At 54.0% G+C, this 12,436-nt stretch overlaps 1 protein-coding gene and 1 pseudogene across 1 annotated transcript; one reads left to right on the plus strand and one right to left on the minus strand.

Annotated features, from left to right (window-relative positions):
- LOC137899602 (pituitary adenylate cyclase-activating polypeptide type I receptor-like) overlaps positions 1-3,071 on the plus strand; it is a 6,813-nt pseudogene extending 3,742 nt beyond the window's left edge.
- A 1,124-nt stretch (positions 3,072-4,195) lies between these two features.
- LOC137899603 (pituitary adenylate cyclase-activating polypeptide type I receptor-like) lies at positions 4,196-12,218 on the minus strand. The gene is made up of 13 exons (XM_068743639.1): positions 12,126-12,218; positions 11,919-12,027; positions 11,066-11,170; positions 9,778-9,878; positions 8,718-8,815; positions 8,501-8,633; positions 5,966-6,119; positions 5,828-5,888; positions 5,350-5,419; positions 4,835-4,926; positions 4,638-4,767; positions 4,527-4,568; positions 4,196-4,390 (listed from the first exon to the last, which is right to left on the minus strand). Exons 1-13 carry the CDS (start codon positions 12,216-12,218, stop codon positions 4,196-4,198), a joined length of 1,383 nt encoding a protein of 460 aa, XP_068599740.1.
- Between the last annotated feature and the right edge of the window lie 218 nt (positions 12,219-12,436).

The following is a 12,436-nucleotide window of genomic DNA, read 5'->3' on the forward strand; positions in this document are numbered from 1 at the left end:
TCGGAGACGTCCCCCCATTACGTCGACGCCTGCATGTCCGAGGAAGGAAACGCCAGCCATTCGGTTTGTAGAGTGGGAGGAGGGGCCATGTGAACGCTCTGGGGGCGGGACCATGTGAACGCTCTGGGGGCGTGACCATGTGAACCCTCTGGGGGCGGGACCATGTGAACGCTCTGGGGGCGGGACCATGTGAACCCTCTGGGGGCGTGACCATGTGAACGCTCTGGGGGCGTGACCATGTGAACGCTCTGGGGGGCGGGACCATGTGAACCCTCTGGGGGCGGGACCATGTGAATGTTCTGGGGGCGGGACCATGTGAACCCTCTGGGGGGGTTGGGACCATGTGAACCCTCTGGGGGCGGGACCATGTGAACGCTCTGGGGGGCGGGACCATGTGAACGCTCTGGGGGGCGGGACCATGTGAACCCTCTGGGGGCGGGACCATGTGAATGTTCTGGGGGCGGGACCATGTGAACCCTCTGGGGGGGTTGGGACCATGTGAACCCTCTGGGGGCGGGACCATGTGAACCCTCTGGGGGGGTTGGGACCATGTGAACGCTCTGGGGGCGGGACCATGTGAACCCTCTGGGGGCGGGACCATGTGAACGCTCTGGGGGGTGGGACCATGTGAACGCTCTGGGGGGTGGGACCATGTGAACCCTCTGGGGGGTGGGACCATGTGAACCCTCTGGGGGGGTTGGGACCATGTGAACGCTCTGGGGGGCGGGACCATGTGAACGCTCTGGGGGGTGGGACCATGTGAACCCTCTGGGGGCGGGACCATGTGAACCCTCTGGGGGCGGGACCATGTGAACGCTCTGGGGGGCGTGACCATGTGAACGCTCTGGGGGGCGTGACCATGTGAACGCTCTGGGGGCGGGACCATGTGAACCCTCTGGGGGAGTGACCATGTGAACGCTCTGGGGGGCGTGACCATGTGAACGCTCTGGGGGCGGGACCATGTGAACCCTCTGGGGGAGTGACCATGTGAACGCTCTGGGGGCGTGACCATGTGAACGCTCTGGGGGCGGGACCATGTGAACGCTCTGGGGGCGTGACCATGTGAACGCTCTGGGGGCGGGACCATGTGAACGCTCTGGGGGCGGGACCATGTGAACGCTCTGGCTCTGCTCTAGGACCTGGACTTCGTCTCCCTGAAGGTCCTCTACACCGTGGGCTACAGCACCTCGCTGGGGTCCCTCACCGCGGCCATGGGCATCCTGTGCAGGTTCAGGTGAGGCGTTTGAGGGACACAGAGGTAGGACGTTCCGGTTCTTCCTCATAGATCCGACAGTGCCCCCCCCCCCCCCCCCAGGAAGCTGCGCTGCACCAGGAACTTCATCCACATGAACCTGTTCGTGTCCTTCATCCTGAGAGCGATATCCGTCTTCATCAAGGACGCCGTTCTTTACGCCCAGGAGGACAGCGAGCACTGCTTCGTACTCACCGTGAGTAACACCTGCACGCCAGGCTCCTCCCCCCCCGGCGATTGGCTCAGGCGTCTGACTTCCGTGATGACCTTCCTCCACTACTGCGTCCTCTCCAACTTCTCCTGGCTCTTCATCGAAGGTCTGTACCTCTTCACTCTGCTGGTGGAGACCTTCTTCCCCGAGAAGAGACACTTCTGCTGGTACATCGTCATCGGTTGGGGTGAGAGGTCACGCACGCACACGCACATGCTGCATTCTGATTGGACGGATGCGTTGGATGCTTTTAAGTCACTTGCTGCCATTGCAGTGACGCGCTGTCCCCTGTAGGGGCTCATGTTGTGTACTTCCTGTAGTACCCATGAGCCTGTGGGGCGTGACTCATGCTGCTGTGCTTGCAGGGAGCCCCACCCTCTGCGTGACCATCTGGGCGGGGCTAAGGCTGTACTTTGATGACGTCGGGTAGGTAGCGAGCCACAGAGGGGAGTCTTTGAGCAGGTCAGGCTCTGATTGGCTCCTTGTGCTCTCAGGTGTTGGGACATGAATGACAATGCTGCCACCTGGTGGGTGATCAAGGGACCTGTCCTGGCGTCCATTATAGTATGACGTCACCGCTTTGAAAACACCACCTGACCGCAGGCGTGATTCTTTCTATACTCATTGATGTTTTAACATTCTCCTCCAGATCAACTTTGTGCTCTTCATCGGCATCATCATCATCCTCGTCCAGAAGTTGCAGTGTCCAGATATCGGAGGAAACGAGTCCAGCATTTACCTGTAAGTCGTGCTCGCTTTAAGTATTGATTTAGTTATCTGTTTCAGTTTTTATTTGTCTTTCTCAAAATAACAAAATGGGGCGGGGCGATAAACGTTGCAGGAGGCTGGCCCGGTCCACGCTGCTCCTCATCCCTCTGTTCGGGATCCACTACACCGGAGGGCGTCGGCAGGGGGGGGCGGCTGGTGTTCGAGCTCGGCCTCGGATCCTTCCAGGTGAGCGGTCCTCCTGGTTCAGAAGCGGCTGGGCCCGGCTGCAGCGTGAGCTCAGGTTGGACCCTCTGTGTCTCCTCAGGGCTTCGTGGTGGCCGTCCTCTACTGCTTCCTGAACGGAGAGGTAACCCTCCTTTAGGCCCCTCCCTCCATCGCTAGTGGAGGACTGACGGTTCTATTTCACATGCTAACCAGCAGCCCGTAATTACCTTTAAGAGTTTATGCTAGAAAGGAAGTTTTAAACAGTTTGAGACAACCCTGTAGAAAATGTTTCATCTGCAGGTTAAAGGTCACGGTCTTGTTACCCAGGTTCCCTCAAGGCGGACGGCTCGCCCGTTTATTCAGGGAAACTTTATTATCTTGAGGAATACGCTAATTATAGATACAGCCATTAATAAATACAACTAAATGATCTAAAGAATCAATAAATGGACTCTGGTTATAAACATGAATGTGACCCTTCTTAAGGGGGGGTCATTAATAATGACCTTGTGACGTCTGTCCCTCAAGGTGCAATCGGAGATCAAGAGGAAATGGCGCCGCTGGACGGTGAAGCGGTACTTTGCCGTGGACCTGAAGCACCGGCACGGGGTGAACGGGGGGACGCAGCCTGCAGGCCGAGGCCCCGCCCACCTGAGCGCCGCCGGACCCGCCTAGCCGACCCGTACCCCGAACACGTGATGGAAACCCAGATTAATCCCAGAGACCCAGAGACCCGCCTCCCGAGCATCGTCGCTCGCCACGGTCGTCATGGTTACCGCTGTAGATATTGTGCTTCGGGCCGTTAGTGGGACCAGTGAGACCAGTGTTACCATGGCAACCAGCCAGAGTTGAGTCTGTGCGTGTCACCATTTGATCAGTGTTATTGATTATTTAACCCCGGCAGCGCGCTGCGTGGACTGATCGGAACCACCAGGGGGCAGGGGGTGCTTAAGGCGGATCCAAGCGTTCCAAGATGAAGACTCTTCCTCAGGTACCGAGGAAGAGTCTTCATCCGTGTTGTAGTTTAATTAGGCAGCAGAGAGTACACAAAATGACAACAACAACATGCATGTTGCGTTTATTGTGTTGACATCTACGAAACGGCCAGCTGTTAACGTTTTAACGTATTAAACATTTAGGCAGATTAAAAACAACAGCTGTTTGCAGAAAGCACTGTTTCCATAGAACCACAGATTATAGATGGAGCATCAGATTAGGAGAGTGGATTGAAGATTAGAGGTGATGAAATAAGAAAAGACCAAAAGGAGAAGTGTGTATTTCATCTCCTGCGTCAGCGTCTACTGCTAGCTAGCAGCGTCTACTGCTAGCTAGCAGCGTCTTCTGCTAGCTAGCTGTCAGCGTCTGCTGCTAGCTAGCTGTCAGCGTCTACTGCTAGCTAGCAGCGTCTGCTGCTAGCTAGCAGCGTCTACTGCTAGCTAGCTAGCAGCGTCTACTGCTAGCTAGCTGTCAGCGTCTACAGCTAGCTAGCAGCGTCTACTGCTAGCTAGCTGTCAGCGTCTGCTGCTAGCTAGCTAGCAGCGTCTGCTGCTAGCTGTCAGCGTCTGCTGCTAGCTGTCAGCGTCTTCTGCTAGCTGTCAGCGTCTTCTGCTAGCTAGCTGTCAGCGTCTGCTGCTAGCTGTCAGCGTCTACAGCTAGCTAGCAGCGTCTACTGCTAGCTAGCTGTCAGCGTCTACTGCTAGCTAGCAGTGTCTGCTAGGATCCGAAGGTACCTTAAACATTCAACAATCCGTGGTTTTAGCCGCCGGCGTTCCCGTTTCGGAGGACGGGACTTGCGGTGGTCAGACGGCCGACGCGTTTCTGGGCGTCAGGGCGTGCGTCTCCGAGGCCGGCTGACCTTTGGGGCTGGATTTGTCCAGCACGGATATCTGCGTAACGGTGCTGCTCTCGATGAACAGCGTACGCCGTCGCTGACCGGACCTCAGGTCGCTCTGAGTCTGCCACTTCCAGAACCGCTTCTTGAGTTCGGCTTGGACCTGAACAGCACCGAGGTCCGCATGGAACGGCGAGGAGGCAAAGAGCAGGGAGAATTGCCCTTACCTTTTGCAAACTCAAAATCTGTCTCGTAGAGTTCGCCGGACCTCGTGGGAGGCGGCCGGAGGCGGGACTCACCTCCCCGTTGAGGAAGCAGTAGAGCAGAGCCACGGCGAATCCCTTCAGAGCAAAGCAACATTAAGAACCACCTCCACCCCGCCTCATCAGGGAGCCTCAGGTGCGACTCACCTGAAAGGACCCCAGGCCGAGCTCGATGAAGAGCCGAGCCTCCGCTCCGGTGTTCTCGGGCAGGAAGGCAAACACCACGTAGTGCGTCCCGAACAGAGGGATGAGGAGCAGCGTGGACCGGGCCAGCCTCCTGCGGAGATGGTAGAGGGCGATGAAGACGTCTACGAGTCTTCATCGCCTGGAGGAACTTCTCTTACTTAAAGTGACTGGCGTCGCTGCCGCCAACGCCGGGAGACCGCAGCTTCTGGACCAGGATGCGCATCACATTGATGAAGATGATGAAGTTCACCTACACTTAAACAAATGAAGAGTGAAGGATTTCATCACAGCGTGACGCTGGACGGGCGGCGGCCCTCAGGGCGTCACCCAGACTGATGATGTCATCATTGATGAAACATAGAAGGAATGGCTGGTACTGAATGAGTTAAATTAGTTAATTTCAGATTATAATTCATTCATCTCTCAAATTTTTCAATCTCTTGATGACAATGATTTTTGGTGAGTGAATTTAATGCCTCCAATATAAGTAAATGGGAAAATCCAGATGTTTTTCTTCCCGAAACGACTCTTCTAATCCACGTCTGATCCAGACGACTCTTCTAATCCCCGTCTGATCCAGACGACTCTTCTAATCCCCGTCTGATCCAGACGACTCTTCTAATCCCCGTCTGATCCAGACGACTCTTCTAATCCACGTCTGATCCAGACTCACCAGTAGCGACGCAGTTATGGGAGCTTTGATGATCCACCAGATGAAAGCCACGTCTGTGTCATCCCAGCACCTGAGACACACAGCAGGTAGACACGAGGTGTTCATCGATGAGGTGGACAGGTAAACTGCCTCTGGTTAGCATAAAGCAAGGGCAGTCGGTAAATACCCCCAGCAGAGTTACAGCCGGTAAATACCCCCAGGACGGTTACAGCCGGTAAATACCCCCAGCAGGGTTACAGCCGGTAAATACCCCCAGCAGGGTTACAGTCGGTAAATACCCCCAGCAGGGTTACAGCCGGTAAATACCCCCAGCAGAGTTACAGCCGGTAAATACCCCCAGCAGGGTTACAGCCGGTAAATACCCCCAGCAGAGTTACAGCCGGTAAATACCCCCAGCAGGGTTACAGCCGGTAAATACCCCCAGCAGAGTTACAGCCGGTAAATACCCCCAGCAGCTATGAGATGTGAATATTTTTACCCCCTGTCGTCGTGGAAGCTGCGAGTGAAGATCCACGCCGAGATGATCGTCGTCGGGAGACCTGAGACAAGCAGGAAGAGCTGATCATCAGAAGGACTCGGAATAGAGGACTAAGTAGAGACGGGGACACGAACCCACCCCAGCCGATGAGGATGTACCACCAGAAATACTTCCTCTGGAAAACGAAGGTGAGCGCCAGCAGCGTCTGCAGGTACACGCCCTCCACCAGCAGCCAGAAGTAGTTGGCCAAGATGCTGAACTGGAAGAAGGTCACGGCCGATTTACAGGAAGTCTGGGTCAGAGACAACAAGGGGCGGGGTCATCCAGACAAGAAGGGGCGGGGTCATCCAGACAACAAGGGGCGGGGTCATCCAGACAAGAAGGGGCGGGGTCATCCAGACAAGAAGGGGCGGGGTCATCCAGACAAGAAGGGGCGGGGTCATCCAGACAACAAGGGGCGGGATCATCCAGACAAGAAGGGGCGGGGTCATCCAGACAAGAAGGGGCGGGGTCATCCAGACAACAAGGGGCGGGGTCATCCAGACAAGAAGGGGCGGGATCATCCAGACAAGAAGGGGCGGGGTCATCCAGACAACGAGGGACGGGATCATCCAGACAAGAAGGGGCGGGATCATCCAGACAAGAAGGGGCGGGATCATCCAGACAAGAAGGGGCGGGGTCATCCAGACAAGAAGGGGCGGGGTCATCCAGACAAGAAGGGGCGGGGTCATCCAGACAAGAAGGGGCGGGGTCATCCAGACAACAAGGGGCGGGGTCATCCAGACAAGAAGGGGCGGGATCATCCAGACAAGAAGGGGCGGGGTAATCCAGACAAGAAGGGGCGGGATCATCCAGACAAGAAGGGGCGGGGTCATCCAGACAAGAAGGGGCGGGGTCATCCAGACAAGAAGGGGCGGGGCCATCCAGACAACAAGGGGCGGGGCCATCCAGACAACAAGGGGCGGGGTCATCCAGACAAGAAGGGGCGGGATCATCCAGACAAGAAGGGGCGGGGTCATCCAGACAACAAGGGGCGGGGTCATCCATTGCGGGTCGAAATCGGGGCTATGACCTCGTCAGGATCGAATGCGGCGGCCCCCAACCTTCTTCCTGCCACTGACCGGGACCGGGAGGTAATTAAATTAAAAAAGAGGAATATAATCTTAAAATAAACTTCATATTATGGACTTTCAATAACTATTAAACAATTATTACACCAATATCTTCTCACCATAAACGGTGGTCGCAATAATTGCTTTGTCCTTCATGGTCATGTTTGTATGTTTAATATATTCCACATTGTTGCCTTTTAATCCAGGGTTCTGGTCTTTTATTCCAGGGTTCTGGACTTTTAATCCAGGGTTCTGGTCTTTTAATCCAGAGTTATTGCCTTTTATTCCAGGGTTCTGGTCTTTTATTCCAGGGTTCTTGTTTTTTAATCCAGGGTTCTGGTCTTTTATTCCAGGGTTCTGGACTTTTAATCCAGAGTTATTGCCTTTTATTCCAGGGTTCTGGTCTTTTAATCCAGAGTTATTGCCTTTTATTCCAGGGTTTTGGTCTTTTAATCCAGAGTTATTGCCTTTTATTCCAGGGTTCTGGTCTTTTATTCCAGGGTTCTGGACTTTTAATCCAGAGTTATTGCCTTTTATTCCAGGGTTCTGGTCTTTTAATCCAGAGTTATTGCCTTTTATTCCAGGGTTCTGGTCTTTTATTCCAGGGTTCTGGTCTTTTAATCCAGAGTTATTGCCTTTTATTCCAGGGTTCTGGTCTTTTAATCCAGAGTTATTGCCTTTTATTCCAGGGTTCTGGACTTTTAATCCAGGGTTCTGGTCTTTTAATCCAGAGTTATTGCCTTTTATTCCAGGGTTCCGGATTTTTAATCCAGAGTTATTGCCTTTTATTCCAGGGTTCTGGTCTTTTATTCCAGGGTTCTGGACTTTTAATCCAGGGTTCTGGTCTTTTATTCCAGGGTTCTGGACTTTTAATCCAGAGTTATTGCCTTTTATTCCAGGGTTCTGGTCTTTTAATCCAGAGTTATTGCCTTTTATTCCAGGGTTCTGGTCTTTTATTCCAGGGTTCTGGTCTTTTATTCCAGGGTTCTGGACTTTTAATCCAGAGTTATTGCCTTTTATTCCAGGGTTCTGGTCTTTTATTTCAGAGTTCTTGTTTTTTAATCCAGGGTTCTGGTCTTTTATTCCAGGGTTCTGGTCTTTTAATCCAGAGTTATTGCCTTTTATTCCAGGGTTCTGGTCTTTTATTTCAGAGTTATTGCCTTTTATTCCAGGGTTCTGGTCTTTTATTCCAGGGTTCTGGTCTTTTAATCCAGAGTTATTGCCTTTTATTCCAGGGTTCTGGTCTTTTAATCCAGAGTTATTGCCTTTTATTCCAGGGTTCTGGTCTTTTATTCCAGGGTTCTGGTCTTTTATTCCAGGGTTCTGGTCTTTTAATCCAGAGTTATTGCCTTTTATTCCAGGGTTCTGGTCTTTTATTTCAGAGTTCTTGTTTTTTAATCCAGGGTCTTAGACGCTTACAATCGATACAACGGAAATTGTATAAATGAGTTATTCTTTCTGTGCGGCCCGGTAACAAAGCCTCACGGACCGGTACCGGGCCGCGGGCCGGTGGTTGGGGACCGCTGCTCTAATGGACCGGCAGCCTCGCCGTCATACTCACAGTTGACATGAAGCAGTGGTCCAAGGTTTCATCAGAGAACAGGACGCCATCTTTGATGAAGACGGCGCTCGCCCGCAGGATGAAGGAGAAGAAGAGGTTGATGTGGATGTAGTTCCTGGTGCAGCGAAACTTCCTGAGAGAATGCATTTCAACCACTGGGTGGCGCTAGTCTTTGTGTTTGTCCTGAAGGGCGACACTGTAACCTGGGAGACGTTACCTGAACACGGTGAAGACGAGAATAGCCAATACAAGAGCGATGAGGGAGGTGGCGTAGCCCGCGGTGTACACCTGTCTGAAGGTGGAGAAGTACGAGGTCTGGGGGAAATGGGAAGAGACACGGAGCGTCCATGTGAGTATTGGATTTGTGGAGAAGCAGCGCATGAGTTTCTGACACGCCGAACGCCAACACGGTCCACGGAGACGGGAAAGGTCCGACGCAAGCCTGGTAGCGCCAGGAACAGCTTCATTAGCAGGCGACGCCTTTGTTCCAGGAACAGCGTCATTAGCAGGCGACGCCTTTGTTCCAGGAACAGCGTCATTAGCAGGCGACGCCTTTGTTCCAGGAACAGCTTCATTAGCAGACGACGCCTTTGTTCCAGGAACAGCTTCATTAGCAGGCGACGCCTTTGTTCCAGGAACAGCTTCATTAGCAGGCGACGCCTTTGTTCCAGGAACAGCTTCATTAGCAGGCGACGCCTTTGTTCCAGGAACAACGTCATTAGCAGGCGACGCCTTTGTTCCAGGAACAGCTTCATTAGCAGGCGACGCCTTTGTTCCAGGAACAGCTTCATTAGCAGGCGACGCCTTTGTTCCAGGAACAGCTTCATTAGCAGACGACGCCTTTGTTCCAGGAACAGCTTCATTAGCAGGCGACACCTCTGTTCCAGGAACAGCTTCATTAGCAGGCAACGCCTTTGTTCCAGGAACAGCTTCATTAGCAGGCGACGCCTTTGTTCCAGGAACAGCGTCATTAGCAGGCGACGCCTTTGTTCCAGGAACAGCTTCATTAGCAGGCGACGCCTTTGTTCCAGGAACAACGTCATTAGCAGGCGACGCCTTTGTTCCAGGAACAGCTTCATTAGCAGGCGACGCCTTTGTTCCAGGAACAGCTTCATTAGCAGGCGACGCCTTTGTTCCAGGAAAGCGTGGACGACGGTCAGGTTCGGGTTCACGCTAACGACAGCATGTCCGTCAGCAGTTCCACGGCCTGCTGGTGTGGAACAGAGGGCAGAGCAAGTACAGAGAACGGACTACGCTGATATGTCAGAACCGGTTACCTCCGGTTCCGTCTCCTCGTAGTCCGTGAACACGCAGGCCTCCTCGTAGGACGGGTACAGATCGGACCAGCCGTCCTCGGTGCAGTTCCTGAAGATGTACCCTAAAAGCTCAGAAAGAGACGAGACAGAGACGCAGGATTAGCAGGAGAGAATCCAGAAGGTTCTGGTTCTGTCAGCACATGAACCATCATGAAACACGTCTCCTGGTTCTGATCCAGAATGAGGTCAGGAACAAAGATTACATTTTAACATTAAACTCATTTATGGATTAAGAATCAGTTAAAAATAAACATCAGCTCTGATTCACTTTGACTTTTCATGTTGGTGTATAAAGATACCAGAACCATCCAGAACCTCCTGGTGCTGATCCAGATCACCGTGTGGACGGTGTAGATCCTGATGTAAGAACCATCCAGAACCTCCTGGTGCTGATCCAGATCACCGTGTGGACGGTGTAGATCCTGATGTAAGAACCATCCAGAACCTTCTGGTGCTGATCCAGATCACCAGTTAAAAACTCGGTGGCGGCCATGACGGGCAGCGGCTCGGCGGGTTCTGCTGGTTTTAGAGGGAGGATGAAAGGCCTGCGGTGCTGTGGAGCCGCAGCCGAGGACGGTGTGGGCGTCGTCGTGGGCGGAGCATCAGCCTCGCGGCGCCTGCAGGTTGTGGGTTGAAGGCTGGAGCTCCAGGGCAGCGGCAGTCCTCCCTCGCCATCCTGAACACGCTGCAGCCTCCTGGTTGGACGGACTGGATCCGATCACATGGATGCAGCGGTCCGGGAACGACCAGGTCGTCAACGGCAACCGCCTCCTCCTGATCCCACCCAACGCAACGTTCCGCGAGCATGGGCTCGGTGCTCCGTCCCTCGTACCGGGAGAACGGCAGGAAGTGGCTCGAGTCCCTCACTGGGGGTTTGCGTCCCAGCTGTGCTCGGGTTTAGGGGCTGATCTACGGCCGCCATTATGCTCCAATAGATCCAAACCGCCTGCAGCTACACGCTTCAATCGGTTTAAGAGGATTAAATCTTTATTGATCTGCTTCCTGTTCGTCTTAAATCTAATTGAGAATTCTGGAAATCTCTTTATTCCGCTTTCATTCTGCTGCGTCAGATCTTTAGCCGCCGTGGTCGCGTGGTTTCATGATGACATCATCGTGGACGGAATGAGGACGTTTGTTCTGCAGGTAGACTAACTGGATCCGGATGACACCGGGCCCAGGTGGAGGCGGTGCCCACGGCGAGGACCGCCTCCACCTGGGCCTTTGGTTTTTGACGCAGGTGCAGGTTCACCTTGATTGTTGGCGAACAGGGAGATGTTGGCACACGACACGCCGACCACCCGTCCCACCTCAGCGCGACGCCAGCAGAGGATCTCATCCCACGCCGCCGGACAACCTGAGGGGAGGAGACAAGCGTTCAGCACCTCACCTGGCAGGTAAGGGCCCGTCTGTGTGTGGTCGCAGAGGAGGACAGGTGAGGAGAGTTTCAAAGAACTGATTGATGTCTGGAGGGGGGGTTACCGCTGCTGCTAGAGGAATGTCCGTCCTCCCGTAAACACCGTCCCGCGATAAGGGAGGCGCCGAGGAGCAGGAGGAGGAGGAGAGCTTTAGACTGCACACGACTCGACTCCCTCGTCTTCCTCCTCCTGGACTGATCCAGCGCCCCCCCCCCCCCCCCCCGACCTGAAATATCCATCCCATAAACAGCCAAAGAACACACGCCCATATTTGGTGTTGTGTGGTCGTCCAGGATGGCATCACGTGTGTCATGTGATGTCTGAGGAAGGCGGTGATGTCATCATGACCTCATCTCTGATGTCATGGATTACCATGGTTGGTCGGAACCAGACCTCTACCTGAGCCGTACTGGACTAGGCGGGTCGGAACCAGACCTTTACCTGAGCCGTACTGGACTAGGCGGGTCGGAACCAGACCTTTACCTGAGCCGTACTGGACTAGGCGGGTCGGAACCAGACCTCTACCTGAGCCGTACTGGACTAGGCGGGTCGGAACCAGACCTTTACCTGAGCCGTACTGGACTAGGCGGGTCGGAACCAGACCTCTACCTGAGCCGTACTGGACTAGGCGGGTCGGAACCAGACCTCTACCTGAGCCGTACTGGACTAGGCGGGTCGGAACCAGACCTGTCCTGGCGGAGCGGTTCTTCGCCTCCTCTTTGAGGATCTGGCTGCATTCCTCTTGAGCCTTCATGTGCTGGAAGACCAGGACGCAGTCTGGATGCATGTCCTCCGTCTGGGGACGGACAAGGAGACATTAATGTCCAACGGGAATAGAACACTGACCGGCAGAAATCTACCTGACTCAGGTACTTCTATGCAACATAAACCCACGTTTATATCGTCAGCGTGCTGGCACTGATCAGTCCCAGCAGAGCCATAAGCCACCACCACCCTCTGGACCCTCGAGGATGAATCTATCCACATCGCTCAGAATGTACAATCTACTGTTGATACTGACTGTATTTATTTACCCCCCCCCCCCCCCCCCTCGTCTATGTGGTCCTGGCAGCCTCAGAACCAAACCAGACGTCAGAAGAACTCCTTAAAGTGAGATAACAGCTGGACTCGGTGCAGAGCCGTGTGTGCGCGTGTGTGTGTGTGTGTGTGTGTGCGTGTGTGTGTGTGTGTGTGTGCGTGTGTGT

The sequence above is a fragment of the Brachionichthys hirsutus genome, chromosome 9, assembly GCF_040956055.1.
Source record: "Brachionichthys hirsutus isolate HB-005 chromosome 9, CSIRO-AGI_Bhir_v1, whole genome shotgun sequence".
Classification (NCBI taxonomy): Eukaryota; Metazoa; Chordata; class Actinopteri; order Lophiiformes; family Brachionichthyidae; genus Brachionichthys; species Brachionichthys hirsutus.

Bases quoted from the DNA above. Each gene is read 5' to 3' on its own strand.
- LOC137899603 (XM_068743639.1), bottom strand. From the start codon at position 12,218: ATGTGGATAGATTCATCCTCGAGGGTCCAGAGGGTGGTGGTGGCTTAT. The intron at 6,120-8,500 runs GTGAGTATGACG...TCTCTGACCCAG, and splicing joins ACCACTGCTTCATGTCAACT to ACTTCCTGTAAATCGGCCGT. The intron at 4,391-4,526 runs GTGAGTCCCGCC...GGTGCTGTTCAG, and splicing joins ACTGCTTCCTCAACGGGGAG to GTCCAAGCCGAACTCAAGAA.